This window comes from Leuciscus leuciscus (assembly GCF_965113295.1).
Source record: "Leuciscus leuciscus genome assembly, chromosome: 10".
Taxonomy (NCBI): Eukaryota; Metazoa; Chordata; class Actinopteri; order Cypriniformes; family Leuciscidae; genus Leuciscus; species Leuciscus leuciscus.
The window spans coordinates 11,883,230-11,909,629 of record NC_138734.1 but is presented as its reverse complement, the minus strand read 5'-3'; the positions used below and the strand labels follow the sequence as shown (position 1 = coordinate 11,909,629).

The window sequence follows — 26,400 nt, the reverse complement described above, 5'->3', positions numbered from 1 at the left end:
TATTTATTTTTTCAATAAATGAAAGAATGAATGAATGTTTAGTTTTTATAAAGCCTATAAAAAGTCTACTCTTTCATATTTGACACGCAAAATTAAGGCCTCTAAATTATCAACATGGTTAAAATGTTACTGAAAAACCTCTTGTATAGAATCTACTACATTCCTTCTGCCCTCTGATTAATATTTGTTTTTAGCAAATAAAATGCCTAGTTTTTAGGGTTTTTTAGTTTATGATTTGCACGTTTTTAAGCCTTGCCAATTTAAATCTTTAAGTGCAAGAAGACAAAAGAGAACTCGATTCGGTACTCCCAGAAAGCTGAGTTCTCCTCCTCTACTTCTTGCGCTTGAACAGACATATTGACACAAAATTATGTCAAAGTCTTGGCGAGCATGCTCAGTAAACATGTAAACGCTTATGTCGCTTATGTCTTAAGTGAATGTATGAGAAATAAAACCTGTGTGTCAGTATATTGGATCAGTGCATTCGGTCTTAAAGGGACAGCAGCCTAATAAACCTGCTGCCTCCCATGTCATTAATGTTAATCAAACAACAAAAGACAGAGAAATTCACTCACTGCCCTTTACTGAATAACTTTTGTAACTTTATTTATCAATATTTAATTCACACAGTGAAGACTATACAGTGTTATTTTTTATTTGATTACTTTATTCAATTTCTGTACCTGAAAATAACTGTTTATTTAATTTGTATGTTTGGTCTATTGCATTTATTTGTGCTATTGCTCATAATTTGATTATTTGTTCTTATTTTATTACTGACTTGTCTTTAACAATATTTGAAATGTATATCTGTTAGGCTAGTAGGCTAGTTAGGCTAGTAGTTTTTGGTGTCATAACCTTCTTAAGTAACATGGGTCAAAAAAAAAAAAAAATGTGGCCTATTTTATTTTATTTATTTACTTTTTGTGGCCAGTGAAAACAGTGGCAGGGCAAGAAAAAAATTGAACCACTGGTATTGAGCCCTGTATATCTGGTATTACATATATATATTTGTCAAAAGGTTCAATAAATGTAAAAAAAAAAAAAGAAAAAAAAAAGATTTTCGGACTATTATTTAATATGTCAGTCTTTACAGGGTTAAGCCGTTTGGTTTAAGAGGACAGAGGAAATGTCCTCATAAACCATGTTTACTCTGTAATCTCCATGCAATTATACACAATTGTTTCTTCATAAACAATGAATTCAAGCCAAAGTATGTGTGTGTGTATGTGCACCTGTGTTGGGATTGATGCTGGCAGAGATGTGGAAGTGGCAGAGGGCATTGGCGTGGTGCGAGATGTGGCGGTGGGTTTCGTGGGACCCCAGCTGGCTGGGCAGCAGCTCAGTGTGGGCCACCAGGGCGGACGATCTTCTGCGGCCCCTGCGCAGGTGCTTGAGGTGGTGGATAGACTGAACGGAGACAGACAATTTTTCACAATCACAATTCACGTACAGCAGGCTGATATGAAATTAGTATTCTCAGCTCCAGTAAACACACTTCATCATGTGTGATTAAATTCATTCTGAAGATTTCCCCACAAAATGAGTGCAGAAAATGCAGATTCCATCTGGGTCTACAAGATGGCACATGAAGACAGGTGAGTGTGTGTGTGTGTGTGTGTGTGTGTGTGTGTGTGTGCTGAAGATGCAATATTAATTAAAATACATTAAAGGTGTCACAAACTCACACACTATTCTGTCTAGACTTCTCAAGCACCTCCTCCAAGCACCATTAAATTATTGCACAGTATTTCACCTAAAACTAAAAATTTCATCATTTCCTCATCTTCAAGTTGTTCCAAGCCCAGATTATTTATTTTTCTTCTAAGGCAATGTTATGTTACAATAACGTAATTAAAATGAAATTAAGGACAAGAAAAGCACAATAATAGTATGCATAGAATTCATGCATTATATTCCACGTCTTATAAAGTCAAGTCTGTCATTTGCTAGATGTGTGTGAAGAGCAGACCAAAATTCAGAGAAAACTTCCCCTCTGCCATAGCTTTGAAACAATTTAAAGCTAGGTAGTTTGAAATTACTATTGGTTGGTTGTATTCAACCTAATATCACACGTAATATGGATTTGTTAAGACGTGAGGGTGAGAAAATGATGACAGAATTTCGATTTTTAGGTAAACTATCCCTTTAAAAATCATCAGACTCTAGGCAGCAAAAAAAATATTTAGGACACAACAAGTACTGATTGTTAGTGTTTGGTTTACATGGAGACAAAAGTGTACAGTTTTCACACATCCTACTGAAGATGAAAACTGGAGGAGGAGATCTGTCGCAAAAAAATAAATTAAAAAAATCATTCAATACTTCTGAATAACGGCAATATAATTAAATAAAATGACCTTTTTATCTAACCAGATATGATTTGATGCATTAACAATGCAAACCCAATCAACAATGTGATTATTTTACCAAATTGCAGGTGTGTGGTGTGCATATAATTAGCAAGGAGTAGTTCATTAACAAGTAAACCAGCTAACGTGCCAAGAGTGTTATACTTTATTATTATGCATTGACACTGATACTTCAGCCCTACATCATTTTATTATGTGTTGTTTGAGCATGTGCATTTCTGCATGCTGACCTCCAGAGCGTGCTGTATCTTGTCTTTCTGAGCGACGTTTGGCAGAGTGGTGCTGATACTGGTGCTGTTCTCTGAGATCTGCCCCCCCAACAGACTGTCCTCAGGCAAGAGGGTCTCACTCCACAGACGACAGATGCCATCCGCGCAGGACGTCAGCAGCACGTTACACACAGAGCCCCTACGACATACACACACAATGAGAAATGCACACTCATGGGTGGAATTCACAGTGTGAGTTAAGTGTGGGTGCCAACTAAAATCTCAGCAGTGTTTCCTGCACTACTAAATGTGCAGCGCCTCGGCGAAAGACATTTGTACTTGCTGGAGTCTGAACTAAATGAAATGAGATGTAGGGTGGTAAAAAAAAAAAAAAAAAAATCGATACAGCTTAGTATCGCAATATTTTGCGAGGGGATATTATATGGATGCACAGACGCCAAGTATCAATGTTTTCAGGGAGTGAATTTCGGCTTGCGATTGCGAGTATTGTGCATAATTTTACCCTAAGCTCTGCTCAGTCCATGTTTATGTGTTAATTAAATGTGTTAATTTGACACGGAAATGCAAGCCAGCTGGGAAATGCGATGCAACTAAACTTCCACTTGAGATTAGAAAGAATCAAAGAAGCTGTCTATATAATGCCATTTCTACACTGTATATGCTGTTAATGGCAAATGTATGTATTTACCTATAACAACAATATAAATATGATTCAGCACATAATTACATTTCATAACAGAATACGGTCACCTTTGACTTGTTCATTAGTAAGGTCATTCTTTGTAAAACTACTTAAAACCCTATTTGTCATGCATTATACAAATACATAGAAATTGAGTGTGATTTTTTTCTATTAAAAATATCTCAAAACTTTAAATATAACAAGGAAGGGATGAAGGAGATGAATATGACGATAAGAAATGAACAGAATGAGATCTTTATCTTATTAGATAAAAATAGATGTGGACAGTTTTCCGTTGGGGGAGATTTGCAGTTGAAAAAAGGCAATACATCGCAATATGTTATCACGATACTCAGCATAATGCGTAATGTTTAAAACCGCATAATATTGTATCGTGGCTCAAGTATCATGATTGTATCTAATCGTAGGGCCTTTCCCTATATATAGGGAATATATATATATATATATATATATATATATATATATATGTGTGTATATATATTAGGGCTGGGTATTGACACAAATTTCACAATTTGATTCGATTTCGATTCACAAGCTTGCAATTCGATTCGATACGATTCGATTCGATTCAATATTGATTATTTTGGATATCAGGTACAATACATGGCAAACCTGCCAGATTTATTCAAACATGCATTAAAAATTGAAGAATCTAAAAAATTACAATGCATATGTAATATGGTGCATATATTTAGCAAAATGCTCCTCTCTACAGTTCATTTTTCTAGCTGACTAATGAGTTTATGGTCACTGGATGCTTCTGCTCTTGAGCTGAGCTGCGCCAGAGCGATCTCACGCCACAGCGCCAAAACTGTATTTATGTTTTTGAATTTCGTCATTTGAAATCTGAGACTTTGTTTCATATCAATAGTAACAAAGCACAAAGATTATTGCGATTTATTGGATGGGATGCGCGCTACAATGTTACATTCATTCATCAACTGAAAACAGGATGACTAATCGATTCTTGGGTTTTAAGAATCGATATCGGTTCGTAAAAATGAGAATCGATTAAAATCGAGAAATCGATATTTTTTACCCAGCCCTAATAAATATATATAGTAGGGCTGTCAATCGATTAAAAAATGTAATCGTGATTAATCGCATGATTGTCATGAGTTAACTCACGATTAATCGCAATTCATCGCACATTTTTTATTTGTTCTAAATGTACCTTAAATTAAAACTTTTCAAGTTTGTAATACTCTAAATCAACATGGGCATGGATAAATATGGATGCTTTATGCAAATGTATGTTTATTATTGAAACCATAGTCAACATAGAACATGAAGACGAGACATGTTTCAAAGGTCATAGATGTTTTTCAAAGAACTTGTTCATGTCTATTAGACACATGTAGAAAGAACAAAGAAATACCAGGTTCCTATTATTCTCTTTCTTTGCACTGAGCAATTTACTAACACAAACATGTTTAGATTTTTGCATGACAGGGCAGCTCTTCTGAAAATGCTAAATGTACATTTATTATTACATTAGTTTGTCTCTCTCTGTGCCCATTTTAATGAAGCTAAATTCTGAATAAAGCTGTTTTCATTGGTATATTTTACTGTTTGTTTTGTCAAACAACGGAATGAATATGAAATAGTGACTGAAACGCGACCCATTAAGACATAACCAGCTCTCCCTTCCAAGACGTTACTCTGCACAAAAATCCTGATAATCAGGCCGTCGTCTGATGAAATCAAATACACATAAGATAAAGACAATATTTGTGTTGTGATTTCGGCTATACTTGCATGTAAAATTAGAGAAGCAACATAATATCTGTGTTTAACTGAATTAAAGCGCTACTCCTCTCTGCCGCGCACGCGAGAGAGAGAGAGAGAGAGAGAGAGAGAGAGAGAGAGAGAGAGAGAGAGAGAGAGAGAGAGGTGCGCGCGCGTGCTGGGAGAGCCTACCGGCGATTCTCAGAAACTAAATAAGGTTTGGGCGCTTTTTTGAAGGGAAAAAAATCGTTAAAGGGGTCTGTCGCTAAGTTGGCAACACTGTGTATCTCCATTTCTCCAACTAGGGGTTGGGCCACGGGTCAAACAGAAAATACGCGCTGCGTTAATCGGGCGTTAAAAAAATTAGTGCCGTTAATATGATTTTGCGTTAACGCGTTATTAACGCGCTAACTTTGACAGCACTAATATATAGGTATATATTTAAGGGATATATATATATATAGGGATAAATATATGTAAGGGATAGGTCTTCCATAAATATATGACTCTACAACTGACTGAATTAACCACATTTGAAGTCATTGAAAAATAGTCAATAACTGTACAGCTGTGACTGCACATCAGTTAAATTCAACCCCCATACAAATATATCTACCATGATAAAAACAATTTGCAGCATATCTACTAGACACATTGCTAGCATTACCATTACACTCAAGCATCAGTGAAGGAGTCTGTGGGTGTGTTCGACATACTTGGGCATGTATTTACTGGTTTTCCTCCAGGAGAAGCCTGTGACTGTACGTGGATGGGCCAGATACACGAATGAGAAATGAACCGCTGAGACCTTTTTATCAGTCACGTCTGGCATCACCACTGCAGACTTCCATCCTGTGGTGGGATACCACACCTTCAGCAGGCAGTCATCCTGAGCGTGAGGGAGAGAAATGGTTTTTCCATCAGAAATGGAAGTTACTTTTCTTTTTAAGGGTATGAATCAAACCAACAATAGAATCAGTAACTAACAATAAGGCCAAAAGTATACTTCTTTTTTATGTTTTTGGCTCTGGCAGGTGGACAACATAATTATCATCATCAGACCAAAGATGTCTACATACAGATACATGTTTGTGTCTGTCTGGACTACAGTGCATGTGCGAGTAATTCGTCCACTACATCAGTGAGATCCACAAATGTGTGAGACACGGGAAGTCTAGGCCGTAACGTCACCATGAAATCAAAATTGATTCAACAAAATTGATACGACAATTCATATTTTTTCTATGGAATGTTGCAGTATTAATTATATATAACGGAGAGGAAGGGAAATCAACGTGATAAGTATGTGCGTTTGCACTGTGCCTAGCGGGGATGTCTACTTTATCCCAAAAACATTTTCCCCATTTCCCATTCATTCCTATGGGGGTCAAATTGACACAAGAGGGAAGGATTTGTTACTATTTTTACCACAAAAACTCCTTGAATCGAGTCAAATTTTGTGTGTGTGTGTATTCCAATTTCAAGTGTGACAAAACTGACAAGATCTTGTACCACTCCGATGAATTTGGGTCAAAATGACCAGACGAGAGGATAACGTTAACGTTTGCACTAACATTTTCCAGTAGCATTACAATAGCTCAGCTGTTTTAAAATGGTGTATCTTTACTAGAAAAACATAATTATTCCGACAGGCGTAGCATGTCACGCTCTCCTTAATTCAGTTAATCTCAATTAGCGAAGTCCAATTTAGGGAATCAGTTCATTTGGCAAGTATTAATGAACTAAAAAAATTTTTTATAAAAAAAGCACCACATTTCTTAAGCAAAATTTTGTATCTTTTAGTGAAAGTTTTTGTTAAATCCTTGCTTCAGCATTGTTTTTTATGGCATTTCATCATTTTAGTAGTTGTATGTCAATTTATCTGTTCATATCCAGGATTCCATACCAGATAAATACTGGTATGATAAAGATACTGCTCCCTTAAATAGCTTAAATATAGTTAGCTACATTTTGCTAATAGCTTGTAGTGTAGCTAACTACTAGTTTAAAAGTGTACCCTGATTGTATTTTAACTAGAAGGAACCCATAGCTTCCAATGCTACTCATATAAATTAGCTTTCCAATACTGATAGGGCTCTACCTTATGTACAAAATAATGTCTTATTTTACACATTATAATAATAAAAGTTTCTGTAATGGATAGGTTTAGGTTTTAAAAATTATAATTAGCATAATTTAAGAACAACTGAAGTCCACCATGGATCCACCATGATATAGAACATGACGAGGTACCTTTCCAGCTGTGGCGAAGTATTCTCCATCTGGAGACCATTGAGTGATGTGAACGGCAGCAGCAGTCCTGAGACAAAAAACACATGAAGATGAAAGTAATTTACATGCACAAATTTCTGTGCACTTGGTGAGGCAAATATTAAAAAATGCACTCTAAATTGGTGTGTGTTTTGAAGGCCCACATTAGACCTGCATGTTAATGTTCGGGGGCCGTAAACACAGAATGTGTTTTATCATTCCACTGCACTACGTTTCCATTGTTATTCTATGTAAACATGCGCTAAATGGACCTGCTTGACCATCTTTTGCAGCATCTCCCAATAGCCCTGACTATAACCATACGGTTTTTTTTAAATTGGAACTCTTAAGATAATAGTGGAATCCACACCACATCAATAATGATGATTTCACAGATTAGACAGAATAGATCAATTTTATGATTGGCTAGGCACTTGAAATTTGAAATAAATAACAGTGCTCCTGCCAAGTTACTGAATATGTACTGATATGTAAAGGTAGCCACCATATGCTAATAAGCTAATTGTTATGATTTTTCAAATCACGATGATTTCTCAATTTAGACAGGGGAAGAAACTTTTAAGTTAATATTTCAATAATTGAACACATTTGCATGTCCATGGTTCTCTGACGTATGTAGTTAAAAAAAACAATTCCATCTTCCTTAGTGTTTAATTTTGATTGTTTTTATTTTAAAATTATTTATTTATTTTAAATTGACATTATGACTTAATTAATTATTAGCTCTTCATCAATTTATGAACCCCCTGCAGTCCCCTCACAAAAACCCCGTCCTACAGTTTGCCTACATATTCCTACATGACACTTTTATTTAAGAAGAGCAAAAGCATTCTTTTCCATCATGTGACCCTTTTAAAAACATTAATTCATCAAATGTGCTTTAACGTTCAGTAAATCAGACAAGCGTCATTAAAGATTTAGTATGCAGACAGAAGTGTGTATAAGTTATGGTGCACTCACTTGCACTGCCAGACACACTTCCAATCATTGAGTATGAGCTCATGAGCTCTGTCATCATTCAGCTGACATTCCTCTTCCTCGATCAGCGCGTCACTAGTAGGAGGAGCCCACAGCTGCAAAAGCTCAGTCGCCGCCAAGATACGATTGCCTACACGACAAACAGATGTAATAATTACACATACATATTTGTGTACCACCAATCAAAAGTTTGGACAAACCTTCTTGTTCTATAATATTGTTACACGTACACTTGTACTTATCATTACTATTTTCCCCTCATTTTTCAATAATAGTGAAGTCAAAATGATAAAATAACACAAATGAAAGTATGGGAATTATGTATATAACAAACAATGTCTGCCCCATTCACCACTTCAAATCTCAATAGAAGCATCACGTTTTTAAGATGCTTATTCAAACATGAATCCAGAGGTTGCACTTAAGTCAGAGAAAAATATCTTCTCAATTTATTATTTAATTAGAGGGTCCAAACAGAGTAAAAAACAAATGCAAATGGTGAACTAGTGCAAATGCAAATGCAAATGGTGTACTAGTGAACATATTTAGTTCATCCATTAACAAAGTGTATATTTTACACCAACCTTGGGGGTCCCAGGCAAGATTGTAGGTTATAGCACTGAGGAAGAACTGACCAGTCTTTTGCCATTGGTAATTCAGTTGCTTTAAAAACACAACAACATAAAAGATCAGTGCTTTATTAGGAAATGAATGTAACAAATATTCATTTAAAAAACAAAAACAACTACATTACCGTTTACCCAAAAATATTTAAATGTCATTAATATAAAGATATCTTAGTGAAATATGACTATTTAGAATCAGTAAAGTGCTCTAAGGAAAATATAGAAAGCATATATATTTGGGTATATCACTAAAGATTCATGATTATCATATGATCTATGATCAACTGTCCTCCAGTGGAAACTCACCTTGTGACGTTTGTTTGGGTTGGAAGCAATTGGTTCGAAAATACAAACAGTATTTCCGTAAGACGCAGCAATCTAAAAAAATAAATTGTCATTATTATACAAGAGCACCATTGGCAAAGATTTAAAAAAAAAAAAGAATAATCATCGCATCAAAAACCTAGTCAGTGCAGATAACTGGATGTATGTTATCCATGTTCAAACTATGTCAGGTGTGAGTTGTGGCATGTCAGATCCACAATAATGTCTACTCATCAATGACAGATGCCAGTGTCTAGAGGGTGGATGAAGACACATATATTTTATATGATTTGTTACATTTCTCTCTTCTATTCCAGCTTTTAAGTCAATTTGCAAGTTGACTTCCCCAAACGTGTAAACGCTGCTCCTCACTGAAGCCTCACCTTCTTTCTTTGTGTATGCCTTTTGGGCGGGCATTATGCTAATATTTCATATTGTGACATAGACGTTTGAAGAAGTAATAGGTCTGGAGCATGGTCAGGTCTGAAGGAATAAAAATCCCTTTGTGGGAGACTATGAGCTTTATACTGTAACTTTGCAAATCGTATACATGCACAAACAGATACTGTACATTAAACACTAAAGGAAAAGGAAAACATTAAATCAAATTATTAAAGCAATTAGCTTAAGCGAGTTTGGGGCGGAACTTTATTTTGTCCATCCAAGAACAGATGGTGAAAGTGCAACTCGTTTGGAGAACTGTACACTTCACATTTAATTACAGCAATTGATATATACAGTATGTACAACCAATGACTTTATATATAGAAACACGTTACACTCGTATTACTATGAATGGGATAAAGTGTAACGCGTAATATGGCGGAATAAGTCCCGCCTTCTAAATAAAAGAGCCAATCGCGATTGGTGAAGTTATCGCATCACTGCAGCTGCCGTTAGAAGCTCCAGTTCCTATAGAAACAGTCATGTTCTGAGACGCGCTTAGGAATGCGCATAAGCTTAATTCGAGAGTTCAAGAGACAAAATTTATGAGACAGCTATTGTCAGATTTCATTGGAGATTTGAAATATGACATTGAATCATGAGCTTGGTGAACACTTTGGGAGAATTTGATGTTTCCCTATTCAAAGAGATAAGAGCTGCACTTGCATGCCCAAGAGGCGTTTCAAAGATGGCCGCCGAGTAAAATGACTTGTCTTAAAGGGACTTTGGTACAACAACACTGCACTTGAATGAACAAGTCCACAACATTTACTCAAAATCCACTCAAAAATCCAGGCAAACATAAACAGTTAATTATCCATTAACATGTTTGTTAGCAGATTTTGAAATACAAGGGAAAATATGGCCAAATCAACTAAACCTGATATTTTGGATTATTAATGTTTACTCTTGTCATCATCACTGGTAATGTGCACTCAGTTTAAGTGTTTGGTACTGTACATTTTGCGTTTAAGTAATATTGGTTTGTACTATAATTTAAATGTGTAACAGAAGTATTTCTTTACAGTAGCATTGTGTATTTGTTTTACTTATATTTGAGGAATATTTTTCGAGATGTTGGTTGTATTTAAGTGTATTTGCAATGTCAGCTTCACATGCTATTACATGGCAGATCCAGATTCAATATTCAACAAACAATACAACAAAAACAAACATTTTATAAAACTCAACTTTGAATAAAGACCAAACTATTTTGTATAAATAACTAAATAAAAGATTCTTTAAATGTACTTGTGATAAAAAAAAAAAAAAAATAGTACAGGTTTTTCAAAATAAGTTCTTTAACTTATAAGTTCTGCATATATGACACATTGTATACAAATTAATCATGTTTGGATTTAATATTTTTTAAGAATATGCTGTAATATTCCACACAATTTTCAGGAATATGTACAGTAGTAATTAAAATAGTAAAAAAATATATATATATACAGCAGCACTGCTCATGTTACTGCTTAGTCATACTTTTTAGCAAATTTTCATGTTGCGATAATTCCTGAAGCTTTTATCACGGTATACAGTTTTATCACTATATTGAAATAAGTTGCAAAATAAATTGTCATCATACTATAACAGGTTTAATAAATTTTTCTTGTAACCAAAAGACCTGAACATTTAAATACAATAAAGCAATACACAAAAATGTATAAAGTTTTTCAAAGTGCCTCCGATAGCAATATCGTACATGTTCATTATCGTGATATATCGTATTACCGAATACAGGCACACGATGGATTGCTTTTGTTTTAGTATTCCTCATTTGTTCAGTGCTTTAGATTAAATGTCTTCTATAAGCATTAATGTAATGTCAAGAAATATAGTATGGTCTTACCCGGCCAAGCTGCTGAGAGCACTCCACACAGCCCACCTGGATGTTTCCATTCTGAGCTCCAGGAATAATCTGAACACACTCAAAATCACTTGCGAGGATCACGATATCACAGCCTGAGCCATATGCCTAAAGAAACAGAAATCACACACTTAAAAGTTTGTAATTTTTCAAAACTTAGTTAACACCTTACAATACAGGTTCCCAAAAGCCAAGCAAAACAACGGTCTTACTTCTTCAACAAGACATTCAAATCATTCAGATTATACTTCTACACGTATGCAATTACATACAGTTTATTTTATCTGTGAGACCATTTCCTGTAAAGGCCCCGATATAGTCAAAGTGAAGTCCTTTTTATATTCGCACATCCGACATCACCCACGCTGCTGAAAGCGACGTTTAGATGTGTTAATTATGTTCTGCACGCTTTCGTATAAATAACAAAATAAACACACAACAAGAATGACAGCGATGAGAAAAAAGAAGTTAAGAAAGCATCTGATCATAGTGATGGATGTTTGCACGAGCTCTGCAATTCAGCACTCCACTTAAGTCAAGTCACATTTATTTATATATCACTTTATACAATAGATTGTTTAAAAGCAAACAGTTTTACAGTATTAAACATGAAAAGACAGTGTCAGCATCTCTTCCTATTAGAATTACAACTTCATTTTCTATAAAGTGGCTCTTCAGTGTGCTCATATTTTTACTCGCAGATGTCCAACCTCGAGGGACTGAACAAAAGAAATGGACCATAAACATGTCCATGTCAGCCTCAGAGCCACACCTACCTATTACATAATAGTTTGGCAAGCTGTTTCGAACTCCCGAAACAAACACAAAATTAACTTTTGATTTGGTTAGAGATGGCGTCGCACCAGTTTGTTCTTCGATTTCGCTTGAAGTAGATTATATTGTCGCATTAAGAATACCAACAATGGAAGATTGACATAAAGATTATATACAGTACCTGTCACAATTTTGGAAACATAAAATTTTTTATATGTTTTTGAAAGAAGTCTCTTATGCTCACCAAGGCTGAATTTATTTATTAGAAAATACAGTACAACTGTAATATTGTGAAATATTATTACAATTTAAAAGAATTGTTTTCTATTTTAATCAATTTGAAAATGTAATTTACTCCTGTGATGACAGCTGAATTTTCAGCATCATTACACCACTTCTTAAAAAAAAAAAAAAAAAAAAAATGTACTTTAAAACTAAAATAAACATTTCCAACCTTTTGAAGGGTACTGTAAATGATGACAGAATTTTGTTTTAACCTTTAGGCATGCATTGCATTGAACGAAAAGCATTGATTATGTCTAATAAACAAAGGGGGACAAACATACTAAATCAGCTGAGGTCTCCTAGCTTGTATATACGGTATAAAGAACTGTACTTTAAAAGAAATAAAAAAAATCATACTATTATTCAGCGAGGATGCATTTAATTAATCAAAAGTGACAGCAAAGACTTTTACATTGTTAGAGCAAAACTAATGTTTTCAGCATTGATAATAATAAGAAACATTTTACTGTAATTTTAATCTAAGAAATGCAACCTTGGTGAGAATAAGAGACATCTTTCAATTAAAAATAAATAAATAAAAAATCCATCCCCAAATGGCTGGGTGGAACCATAAAATTCCTTCCTTATTTTGTAGTTGTATTATTATTATTATGTCACTTTCAAAGTTCACTTTCAAGTTGACGTTTCTACATTGGCTGTGGTTCAAGTGAAACTGCTTTGGCAACACAAATGTAGCAATGTGTGTCATAACAAAACTGAGAGAGAGAGTACCGAGTCAGAAGGGTCACAGTCACACACACATTTACATTCATAATTATACCATCTAAACACAATGTGTTGTGACAATTTAAAATGTTGTGGTAAAAATACAAAAAAGACAGGGTTAAACACCACCATGAGTGTAATGCTCTACATAGAGTAGGGAAGTACAGATCCAGTACAGACACAGTGTCCTTCTCTCTAAACAGATGTGCCCATTTGATGATCTAAATATGCTTACTGATGCATGCCTTTTTTTCTGGGTTACAGTTCCTCCTGGAGTGGATCTACTGCACATGCTCAGTTCAGCATGTTTGGTTATGTTTGGAAAAGCACAGTACTACTCATACTGTTATTGCAGTCTGAAAAAGTGTTCTACGCATTAAATATCTGGATGATCTGCTACAAGTGCCAACAGCAGTGTTGTTTTAGTTTTAATGAGATACTATTGTAGTCTATATTAATATTTTTCATTAGTTTTTACTAAGCATTTTACTTAAAGGGATAGTTCACTTTGAAATTAAATTTTGGTATGTTTTAGCTTACCTCAAGGGCATCCAAGATGTAGGTGTCTTTTTTTCCACAGTAGTTTCAATTTTGATATTTTAGGTCAAACCGTTCTTGTCTGTCAGTCATATAATGCAGGTCGATGGTCACTGTCTCAAAGAGCATGCACAGAGCCCAAATTAAAACCGTTTTAAAACAATTCCCCATCGTAAGTACACATTGATGGCCTAAGACACGAAACGAGTGGTTTGTGTGAGAAAACGAACAGTATTTATATCGTTTTTACCTCTTGTACACAGCCACGTCCAAGTGATCTGAGAGCGCGGGCGGGTATAGATATATACAATAGAAGTCGCCTTGGCTACTGCAGTTCATTGGAATGAAACCGTAGCCAAGGCGACATCTAGTGTATAGATGTTTTTTACTGCGGAAAAAAAGACACCTACATCTTGGATGCCCTTGAGGTAAGCTAAAACATACCAAAATTTTATTTCAAAGTGAACTATCCCTTTAAAGTTTTAGTAATTCTGTTGTGTTTTTTGACATTTTTATTAGTGTTTGTATTATTTAAATACACAGTTTTCATAATTTTTTTGTTATTTTAGTACATCAAGTTAAACTGAAAAAAATATAAATGTAGTCTTGGCAACTAGATGAAAAAATTATTTTATAACTTTTTTATTGGTTTTAGTTAACTATAGTAACCCTGCAACATCGCACACTGCACTAAATACAGTGACCCACAATGCACAATGCTCAACATTCTATGTCTAATGTGACAATGTGTTTACATTTTAATAAGTTTGAGTATCGTTTGAATTTCAACGATTCCGATTCTGCTTATCGATTCCTTATTTCGATTCCAATAAGGTAAAAAAAAAATATATATATAATTCACTTTTATTCTAGGTCTCTTTGAAAATATAGGAAAAAAGGAATGTTTGCCTATGTTTTAAGAAAATACCATAGCAAAAACAACTCATAAATTTAAAGCATTATTAAAGATAAGTAAACGGTAATTAAAAAAAGAACAAATAAACAAATTAGCAAATCGCACAAATATACAACTGAAAGATCTGAAGATTTTCAGGTATTCAGGTACAGATACTGTAAATCTAATCTAAAATAACACTGCACTTTATAAATACCGTAAAATACACATTACAAATACAGATACAAAAGTTATTCAGTCAAGAACGAGTGAATTTTCTTTTTGCCTTTTGCTGTTTGATAAACGTTATTATTGAGATGGCAGCAAGAATTTTAGGCTGCTGTCACTTTAAGAGCTGCACGGATCCAATATACTGCTATGCATTTTTACTATTTACGTTGACTTAAAGAGGTCATGAACTGAGAAATCAAATTTTCCTTGAGCTTTTGACATACAGTATAAGAGGTCATCATACTATAAGAATATGTACATTTTCAGTTGCAATTTCGGCACAGACTTTTAAGATAAGATAATCTTATTTTATCTTATCTTATCTTATCTTATCTTATCTTATCTTATCTTATCTTATCTTAAATCAAACCAGTGAGTAAACTGTTAACTTCACACCGTTTCTCTTAGTAGGATGAAAATAATCTGTTATTTAAACTGTGATTAAATTATATATAGAACGCGATCAAAGAACGCTCCCTTTGCAATCGATAGAGCTGTCAATCAAACTGCGTGAGTTTATCAGTGACTGAGTTCTGGACTGCAACAAACTCCCGTAATAATCAACAAATCTCTTATTTACATTGTGTTTTCACTATTAGTGATGAAGGCATTTGTTAGTGTGCAGAAATCGAGTTGCAATGATGCACATTCATGCGATCAACATGCCTGTGATTGGCAACAATGCTCATCACTGCAACCTTTCATGCCATGATCTAAATATAATGCTATAATCAATACTTTTCACGATTAGTTAACCTTGAGAGCATTCTAAAGTAAAAGTAATTACTTTAGAAGTAGTAAAAGCATTCTAAAAGTTTTAAAGAGAGTTAAACATTGAATACTTTCTTTTAAAAGCTGTTTCACATTCAAAAGATGTTAGCTAATCACAGCAGTGGGCGTTTACACTGAAGTCTCACAGCAGACACGCTCCTTAAACCAGCAGCCATATCACCCTGTAGCCCAAGACAAGTTTCCCAATGAAGCTAAGCAGGGCTGAGCCTGGTCAGTACCTGGATGGGAGACCTCCTGGGAAAACTAGGTTACTGCTGGAAGAGGTGTTAGTGAGGCCAGTAGAGGTGCTCACCCTGTGGTCTGTGTGGGTCCTAACGCCCCAGTAAAGTGATGGGGACACTATACTGACAAAGAGCACCGTCCTTCGGATGATACGTTAAACCGAGGTCCTGACTCTCTGTGGTCATTAAAAATCCCAGGATGTTCTTCGGAAAAAGACTAGGAGTTTAACCCCGGCGTCCTGTCCAAAATTGCCCATTGGCCTCTATCCATCATGGTCTCCTAATCATCCCCATATATACTGATAGGCTTCAAGGTCTCCTCTCCACCAATAAGCTGGTGTGTGGTGGACTATCTGGCCCAATATGGCTGCCGTCGCATCATCCAGGTGGATGCTGCACATTGGTGGTGGTTGAGGAGATTCCCCCTTCCATGTAAAGCACTTTGAGTACCTAGAAAAGCGCTATATAAATTATTTTTATCAAATTATTATTATTATTATTATTAATTAAAACAGAGCATTCAAATCAGAGGGCTAAAATCAGGGTAGGAAAAAAGCGTTTTATTTCTAAATTATGACAAACTTTTATGTAAAAATCATACTAAGTGCACCACTTTAAGACATAACAGACTATGTTTACGAGAACATTTTGACATATTTTTTTGTGTTATTTGTCCGTTCAAGTGCAAAAAGAGAACTGTTCAGTATCGTCCACTATACAGTGGGTGCTACTCAAAAATAAAATTGATGCTTCCTCGTTTCCTTGCTCCTCAGTCCTGCATCGTCTGACCTGGAAACCGATCAAAGAAAGCCATCTTGAAGGACAACTCAATTCTCGAATTGCACCGCGAGGAGGCGAGGAGTGAGGAAGCTTCCAGATGAGCTATGAGCGAAGATGCACAGCTGGATCCTATGCAGAGAAGTCCTTCTTGTTGAGAAACCTGACCCATAAATGCTCTTCCCCCTTTACATCTGTCACAATAATTTGAATTTCTGCTTTTCCTTTGCAGTTTGAATAAACCATACATCTCATATATTTCAACAGGGCATCTTGCGTTATTATCTATTAAGAATTTTTTTAATAACAAAACTTCATCAACATAAGGGCAGATCCTTTGAGCACAGCAGATGATGCTTTGAAGTGACGCTCAAATGATCAAGAATATTCCAATATACATAAACTTTCCTTCGATTCCTCCATCCTCATTTTATTTCCTTGAAGCCTTCCCTCGCATCCTAAGGGGGGTGGAGCTGAGATGCGAGAAAAGGAAGCAAGGATGCACAAATTAGAAATTAGAAGCACCCAGTATAGGAGGCGGCCTTCTGTGCGCACGTTTCGGATGTGTGTCTTCTTGCGTTTGAATGGTTTAAAAGTCATATTAAAATCCACACAAAAGAATCGATAACAGGAATCAAAATTGTAATTTCATAACAAGTATCCAAAATCCATTTTGGATTCCCAACCCTTTTTTTTAATCAACTGTTCCAAGGCGCAAACTGCAAAATAACATTTTAGATGATAATGGGACGTACTACTCACTAACGTAACGAGGTCAGTGACCAAATTTTATTTACAAATAAAACTAGGCCTATGTGCACTATAATGTATATTCTATGCAGTAGTAAGCAGTACATAATTGGTACACTGTAAACACACATGCACACACACAGGTTGCCACAAGCCATTAATCAGTCCAGACTGAAAAGCCGAATGCTGCACCTGTTGTTCTGAGCAGTGTGTGTGTGTGTGTGTGTGTGTGTGTGTGTGTGTGTGTGTGTGTGTGTGTGTGTGTGTGTGTGTGTGTGTGTGTGTGTGTGTGTGTGTGTGTGTGTGTGTGTGTGTGTGTGTGTGTGTGTGTGCGTGTGCTCATCCTCTCTATGACTTATTAATGGGAAGAGAGCACAGAGGTACTGAAAGCAAACAAGCTCGAAATGAGCTTTATATATTCCCATTATAGACACGACTGAGCAAACACACGCAGCAGTATGTGGTGTGTGTGCACAGAAAACAGAGAAACCCTTATAATATGAACATATAGCCTAATTCCATTTCACAAAACATTCTTAAGAATAAAATTCTTCTTAACCGCTTTTTTCTTATTATTTTCTAAGAAAAAAGATACAAATATTTTGTATTTCCAAACACTTTGTTCTTAAGACCAAATGTACGAAGTATATAGTGCTGCGACACTGCAGCTCGTGTCGTATGGAGCAGAGCAGAGTCTTTCAGTTTATAACTGTAGCGTCCATTGTCCAACTGAACTAAATGGTTTTTATTTCTATAAAAAAAGCAAAAAGACTGAAGGGGCAGTGCCATGGTGGGAAATAATGTAAGGGTGTATGGCCGAACACAGTGTAACGCCACCTTACCGCAGCAATCCTGCTAAAATTAACTAATCTCAACACAGTTGAACTTAACTCATTTGAACTCAATTTAAGCTCAAATCAGCTAGGCTGAACTCAAACTGACTGAACCAAAGACTATATATATATACAAAGACAGTTCACTCCTATTACTTATGAATGGGAGAAACTACAATTGCAATATGGCAGAATGTGTCCCGCCTTATAAGTAAAAGAGCCAATCACTGATTGATAAAGTAAGTCAATGCAGCTGCCATTACAAGCTCCAGTTCCCATAGAAACCTGAGATTCGCTTTTGACTGAATATGCGCATTGGCTCATCTAGCCTGAAATTATTATTTTTTATTTGAGCACAAGAAACAAAATGTATGGGACAGTTCATGTCAGATTTCATTGCTGATTTGAATGTAATTTAATTCTGAGTTCGGCAAGCAGTTTTTGAGATTTAAGGATTCCCCCTTAGGATTATTCCCCCAAATAGATAGGACTTGGTCTTGGATGCCCGAAAAGAGCTGCGCAAATATGGCCGCCGAGTGAACAGACTTTCTTTAAAAGGGACTTTGATAGAACTCAATTAGCTGATTACAAATGAATTGAACAGAATATAGTAGAAAACACTAGAAAAACCACTAGGAAACAGGTTCTGTTTACAGGTTCTGTTTACAGGTTTCCAAACCATGTAACAAATATGTGTACCTGTATCATTCCAGACAATGTGTGTGTGTTCGGTGCGGTAAAATATCCTTCATGAGACACTGTGAGACTGAACACGACCAGAGCAAGACATCATTCATCAATCTGAGAGGACATGATCCTCTGGGAGAAGACAAATCGACTCATCCTGCCCGATTCGGCTCTGCAGGCCTGTCAGCATTCCTGATCCGACATGTGTGCAGTGATTGTAATACCCTTCAGAGCTCAAGACGAGTCCAACCGAACGCTTTAATCTCATAAAGGGCTATTCCACAGTACGTTAACAGCTACTGACAAACATTAGCAACACTGTTTAAATACTAAAAGACCTTCATTTGTTAGAGCAGATCAACTAATAAACAAACGTCATCTATTCAGCTTTACCATGTTTGAAATATGAAGCTTGTATTTTTGTAAAGCATTTAAAATAAAATTTTCAGTAAAAAAAAAATTATAATAAAAAAAAATCTACTTTTGTGGTGGGACTGCCTTTCTTCTTTTGGTTATACACTACCAACTAAATTCCCGTAGTTACTATTTGCTCTAGGTACTTTATGGTGAAACGACCACTTGTCTCTTCCTGGTATCAACAAGACAGGTTTAATTTTATGCTTTACCGAAAGTAAAAGTGAAAGACTATAACTTTGTACAGACTGGTTTGGTAAGTGGTTTTATCAAACCAGTCTCATGCAAAATAATGTGTAAGGACTTTGGTTATACTTTAAAACAGTGTGACAGTTGTGATATATAACACTGAGACACAAATTATTTCTAAATTTATCTAAGGTAATCGACATTAGGCCACATTTGCTGTCCATTAACAATATGCTGAAAATAATCTGGAATATTCCTTTAACCTAGTTGTGTAGAGATTTCAACCATTAGCCCATCTATGGATCGAAGGAAGAACAAACCTACTGATGTGTATTGATCAATGTTTATATGCGAATAAAAGCTTAAATTAAATCAGTTCATCATATAAAGTCTTTAGAAGACTTGAATTAAACCGCTCAATTCATATGGTTGATGTTTAGTATGTCTTTATGAACTTTTTGAAGCTTTGGTTGCATGGACTATCAATGCAGAAATCTCTCACGTTTTATTAAAAGTATCTTCATTTGTGTTTTGAAGCTGAACAAAAGTCCTATGGTTTTGGATGACATGAGGGGAGTAAATAATGACAGAATATTCATTTTCAACCATCCCTTAAAAAATCCCATAGAAAACCACAGCACTGTTCATGTCAACATCTATACAAGCTGTTTGTCTAAAAAAAACCCGGAAGCACGGCAGCTTGTTATGCTATGCGTCATAAGCGCAGTGATAAACATCAGCTCATGTGTACTGGCAGACATGAGCCATATTAACATTTTTCAAACATATCCAGGGCTCCAGAATAACATTTGAAAGCAAGTTCTACAGCGCCAGCACCTGATCTGGTAGCACTAAGGTGTCGAGGGGTATTATTAATTAGTGATGCTCCGATTGATCGGCCGCCGATCATGATCGGCCGATATTGGCAAAAAATTGCTTGATCGGCAACCCCCAAAAGCGCCGATCAAAAAAGACGATCACGTGACGTAAATAACTCGCGCAACTTTTCCGCATGCGCGGCAACACAACAGCAGAGCAGAGCTTGCTTAACAGTGGCAAAATGAGTTCTCCGGCTATGACGGCAATTCAATGGCAATTATAAACGAGCGCACAACTGATGCTGGCGCGCGCGGTAAATGACATTCGCGAGAGGATAACAGATCTACGCGCGAGGAAACGGGAACTCGCGAGCTCATTCAAACCCTGCGCGGGCGCATGACATCTCTGCCCTCGCGCGCGCGCATGATCATTCCCCACACATCTCCTCTCGCCTGCTGATTTTGCTCGCTCGAACACTTTTATTTTTGGCAGTCGAGGGGCGGGACTTACTGTTTTAATAACCTCAAATGTCATTGTCATTATTTTCTTTTTTGGATCTGATGTAGTTAGTTCCTCAACTACATCCATTGTAGTCTGCCTGACCCCTCTTTGTTTTGAAAAATTATACTGTGCCTTATTTGGAAAAGGTGGCCTACAGTAGCCTTATGTTATCTTGTTTTCTACAATTTAATAAATATTGGTGGTTCTTCAAGATTTTCTTGACTCTAGCATATTTCCATTCTGTGATCGGCAGTGATCGGCAATCGGCAGATCATGATTTTGGTGATCGGTAATCGGTGATCGGCCCCAAAAATGCTGATCGGAGCATCACTATTATTAATACATTACGTTTTGTCTATTGGAAATTGGGGGTGTCACACAAGAAACATAAAGTGCTGCCTTGGCTGAGGGCGGAAATATGCTAATATGGGAAATATGCTAATACGGGGCAGTCCATCAGCGGTCGTGGGCGGAGCATGAGCAATATGACATCATATTGCTCAGAAAATCCAAACGGCTTGATTATTGAGAGTGTTTAGGCTTTTTGAGGATTAAAAAAAATGGAGAGAATGGAATTTTTTTTATTGTATGGTGGTTGTGTCCACACACTGCAAAGACACATTTATATGCAAACACCGTATAAAAGTGGATTTTGCATCTGATGACCCCTTTAAGTTGACTTATTGATTTCCCGTGTGATGAAGCTATCATAGTTGGTTAAATGAAGACCATGTGCCACCTACAGGCCTGCTAGGTGGGTGTAGGCTGTTAAAGAACACCCGATATGTGAAATGAACTTTATCACACACACAAACACACACACACATATATATATATAATGTATAATGTATTGAAGTTCATTTCACATATCGCGTCTTTTTTTCTTCAAATGAAAATAATCATGATTAATAATCGCAATTATAATTTAATCGTGTAATTATTCATTAATCGTGATTATCAGTTTACGGTTCAAACGAGTAGCTCTGTTTCATCCTGCTTTAAGTACGTTTGTCACTTAATGTTTCTCAAATACAACAGAAATGGCAGCGCTCATCAATTAGGCAAATTGTTAGTGGCACTAACAAGGGGGGAAAAGGTCACAAAATAACTATTCAGTCACAGTCTCGAGCCCTGATATCTGAAGGTTGCAATTGTTGATGAAATCTTATTCCAGTGAGGTTTCAGCACTCAAATAAAACCCAAAGGCAAAGAAATCCTCTGATCCACCCTTTGCTCATGCTGGTTAATGATCCCAGCAGGCCTCAGGATGAGGCGTCTGCAGGAGTGGAAGTGTGTGTCAGCCTTGAGTATGGCGTGAGTGTAAGATATTCAGACACACACGCTGGGCTGCATTTTCATGCCATGTCTAATGACAACTGGCATTCCTACACAAACACACACTACGATCCACCACTCCACAAGCCCAAAACAGCCAAAGATAATGAAAAGATAAAATGTGTTCCTTTTTTGACACCCTGTGAGTTTACCATATCATGTGCAAGCCTCACGCTGTGGTTGGTAAGCAGGAAGCCAAAGAGTTCAAAAGGCTTGACACCCGAAAAGTGAGACTGACAACTCTCACAAACCCAGTGCTGAGTCTTTTTATCTACTCAATGCTTTACTCCTCTGCTACGATAATATAATGTCTTCAAAATATTTTAATTTGGGAATATTTCTTGACAAAAACTGGCATCATGATTGATTTATTCAATTAATCACAATTAATGGAATACTAAAGTTTGGAATACTTAAGATTTTGCAAAGAAGTCTCTTATGCGCACCAAGGATCCCTTTATTTGATGAATAACGCAGTAAAAAAAACAATAATATAGTGAAATATTATAACAATTTAAAAGGACCGTTTTGGTATTTTAATAGCCTATACATTTAAAATGTGAGTTATTCCTGTGATAGAAGGATATTTAGCAGCCATTGCAGCCTTTTTTTGGAAACTGAGATACACTAGCATTCCATACTTTTATTCAACAAGGCAAAAAGATTTATATTTTACAAAATATTTATTTTTCAATTAAATGCTTATTTGAATTTTATTCAACAAAAAAATCATGATTTTTTTTTTATCAATGTATGTAGGCCTACAGTTTTCAACTAATTAAACAGCAATAAAGAACCATAATTAATAACTGAGCACCAAATCAGCATATTGGAATGGTTTCTGAAGGATCATGTGACACTGAAGACTGGAGTAATGATGCTGGAAATTCAGCTTTGCTGTCACAGGAATAAATTATATTTCACAATATAAATGTATTCAAACAGAAATCAGTCCTTAAATATTGTAATAATATTTCACAATATTAGGCTAATGTTTTTACTGTATTTTTAAATACAGTAAAAAATAATTGCAGCCTTGAGTATAAGAACATATTTTCAAAAACATTAAAAAAATCTTAACCAGTGTGTATAAATAATTGATATTAATTCAATAAAGGTAAATTTATCTTAGGCCATATAACTGCTAACCATCTCTAAAACAAATGATTCTGACAAAGTTATGATAACTTTGAAAAGTATTAGTTTAAAAGTAAAAATATTAATTGCACAATGTTTTCTCCAAATAGCATGTCAGACCACATGATATCAACTTCCTATTTAGACCAGTGTGTCTCAAAAAGGGGCCTTCAATCAGTAAACATCCGATAGAGCTACAAGATGAAATTCATGTTATTTATTACATTTATAAATTACTTATATTAAAACAATTTAACTCGAAATCAAAATGTAAACTGAAATCACAAAATAAATTGTTTTAATTTAATTAGGGATGCACGATATATCGGCATCAGCTGATGTTCATTTCTGATGTTATCGTTATCGGCCAGATAAGAAAATTTGGCCAATATATTAAAGCGATTTTTTTTTTAATTGCTTGAAATATGATTGGAATCACATTAAAATATATATATATACAGTTAAGGTCATATAGGCTACATAAAAAGTATCATGAGAACATTATAATTGTGTGTTTGGGACATGGCTTTAAATGGTGAGACTTTTGTTTTTGTAATCAGGCTCTCAAAAATTAGGCTATATAAAAATTTTGACTTAGATTTATTGGCCAATATATAATCGGTTATCTGCTTTCAAATATAAAGAATTATCGGTTATCGGCCAAAATTTTCATACCGGTGCATCCCTAAATTTAATTCATCAACATTTCCAGTTTCTGTTCCTTAAAAAAAAAAGTTGTGTCATCATTACATTTTTGAATATTGCTTTGGACAACAAGGGGCCTTTGAACAAAAAAAAATAAAAAAAATTGACACAACAGGAATTTCCCAGCACCTATAATTGCCCAAACACAGCTATTGCGAAAGCTAATGACAATCATTTCCCAGGAGATACTGATCTCCTGAACTGTCCAAACTGACCTAATCATGTGGAAGTGTGTGTGTGTGTGTACTTTCTGATGGAGAAGCTGTGTTAAACCACAGAGATATGTTCAGATTGAATTGCAGGTTTCAGTTCTTGTGTCTTCTCTGTGGAAGCCGCTGACTGACAAATCAAAAAGTCCACATCAGACCACCTTTCCTTAAAAAGACATTTCAACAAACACAATCGTCTTCTGATCTACGCCATATTTGACAGCAGATATTGAGCAGCCAGTAATATTCCAGCACTGATCACTGCAGTCTTCACGATGAGCTTTTCCAAAAGATCGAAATGGCGAGATAGGAGTGCTGCCAAACAGCTTGCTGAATCACATTTCCGCATGTTTTATAGTTTTAATGCCAAACAAGCAAACAGCCTGATCAGGCTCCATCAAGCATCCTCCTATAAGCACCATCATATAGCTAATATAAACATGCAATGCATGTCATGCAATCATTCTCTTGTGCATTTTGTGTGTGTGTGTGTCTAAGTTCACTACACATTTATGCAACACTTTTTGTTGTACCAATGCAAATAAAGGCAATGAACTGAGTAATCATTCTTAATGCAGGACTAATTCATTGATAGTGCACATCATGCAGTGATTGCGTCTTTACATTAGAGTCGCCTGTCAACTGTACTCTCTGACGTCACTGTGTGCACAGCTGATGGGCTCAACATCCAGGCACAATGGCAGTGTCTCATAACCTACTAAGCAACCTGGACAACATCCATAGACAGCATTCTGGGCATCACAATCGTCCGATGCTGTCTAGGTACTAGGCGGCTGACTAACTAGGTTGTGTGTGAGCCACAGCCAACGAATATCATCACCCTTTGCTGCTATGCATCATCATCATCACCATCATCATGAGTGAGCATTGCAACCAGATAGAAACATGCATTGCATGTCATGCAATCGTGCATGTTAGAGTTTGCATAGATAGAGACACACTGCAGGTGTGCGTGCGTGTTACTGATCTGCAGGGACACACACACCGCGGATAACCTTGAGGATGACAGATGGCACACTGAACTCATACACGCATCATGAGAATGATGATGATGATGATGGTGGTGGTGGTGGTGGTGCCCACAGGCTGCATGCACACGCGTCACGCTTGATCATCGATCACGCACAAGCGTAAAATAACGCACCGCGTAGGTTTATTTCTCACCCACCGTGAACGGGACGTCGTGGACGCTTCCCACGGAGTAGCAGCAGTCCCCTGGGTTAACGGCCCCCGTCAGCACCTGGTGCAGATGCATTTTTGTTGATCACGCTGATGTTAAATTATTTACAGCAGCGACGCTTCTCCGCCCGCTAGGTTTCTCTCCATTTAGACCGGGAATCCCATCCGCCCGCGTCCGGCCTGACAGCCGCTCATTCGTCTCTAAACACCCCGTGCGTTTAAACACACACGGGCTCTGCTGAAATACGTGTCCCGCTGTCCACTTTCCTGCATAGAACGGTTAAAATCGCTTGTGTCGCGTAGCTGTCAACATTAACGAGCGGATTATACGTTTCTCCTCCCGCTGCTGCTGCTGAAACTGGAGCGCGCGGCACGATCACCGCAGCGGCGCTCGTGCTCCTCGTGCGCGCGACCCCACGCCAGCGAGAGTATAGATGTACAACAACCAGATTCTACAGAGTTTCATAAACATTAAACTTGAATTGGTAATGTTAGGCTTTGTATAAAAATTATAATAATAATAATAGGGATAATAATAATTGTTGCAAAATCAAAATGTAAAAAAAATATATATATAAAAAAAAAAAACAGTTCTATCTTTTCTACAGCCTCCTAGTTCACAAACAGTCTCAATGTTGTTAATATTATGTGCTTGGATGGTTTCACATATTATATTAAAGAGGATAATTATAGAGAGAGTGCACATTGTGTTTATGGGCGTTTACTATTTTACAAGCGTGAGACCATTGAGGAAGACACAAAATTAACTCTCATTGTAGTGTGCCCATAAATAATTTTCACGTAAATGTTTAAAAC

At 36.2% G+C, this 26,400-nt stretch overlaps 1 protein-coding gene and 2 long non-coding RNA genes across 9 annotated transcripts in view; 1 reads left to right on the top strand and 2 right to left on the bottom strand.

Moving 5' to 3' along the window:
* Nucleotides 1–25,987, bottom strand: part of dmxl2 (Dmx-like 2) — a 68,126-nt gene extending 42,139 nt beyond the window's left edge. For all 7 annotated transcript variants that reach the window (XM_082182821.1, XM_082182825.1, XM_082182822.1 and 4 more), the window contains exons 1-9: nucleotides 25,574–25,987; nucleotides 11,550–11,675; nucleotides 9,236–9,307; nucleotides 8,888–8,966; nucleotides 8,286–8,433; nucleotides 7,287–7,353; nucleotides 5,750–5,922; nucleotides 2,603–2,780; nucleotides 1,236–1,410 (exon numbers count right to left, since the gene is read on the bottom strand). In XM_082182821.1, coding sequence (XP_082038947.1) covers nucleotides 1,236–1,410; nucleotides 2,603–2,780; nucleotides 5,750–5,922; nucleotides 7,287–7,353; nucleotides 8,286–8,433; nucleotides 8,888–8,966; nucleotides 9,236–9,307; nucleotides 11,550–11,675; nucleotides 25,574–25,660 — 1,105 coding nt within the window. In that variant the 5' untranslated portion in view covers nucleotides 25,661–25,987. The remainder of the gene's footprint in view (nucleotides 1–1,235; nucleotides 1,411–2,602; nucleotides 2,781–5,749; nucleotides 5,923–7,286; nucleotides 7,354–8,285; nucleotides 8,434–8,887; nucleotides 8,967–9,235; nucleotides 9,308–11,549; nucleotides 11,676–25,573) is intronic.
* Nucleotides 12,971–15,305, bottom strand: LOC309508614. Its single transcript, XR_014209605.1, has 2 exons — nucleotides 14,357–15,305; nucleotides 12,971–13,841 (listed from the first exon to the last, which is right to left on the bottom strand). It is a non-coding gene; the product is annotated as an uncharacterized lncRNA (long non-coding RNA).
* On the top strand, nucleotides 23,940–24,207 carry LOC309508670. Its single transcript, XR_014209660.1, has 2 exons — nucleotides 23,940–24,016; nucleotides 24,069–24,207. It is a non-coding gene; the product is annotated as an uncharacterized lncRNA (long non-coding RNA).
* Nucleotides 25,988–26,400: the final 413 nt, after the last annotated feature.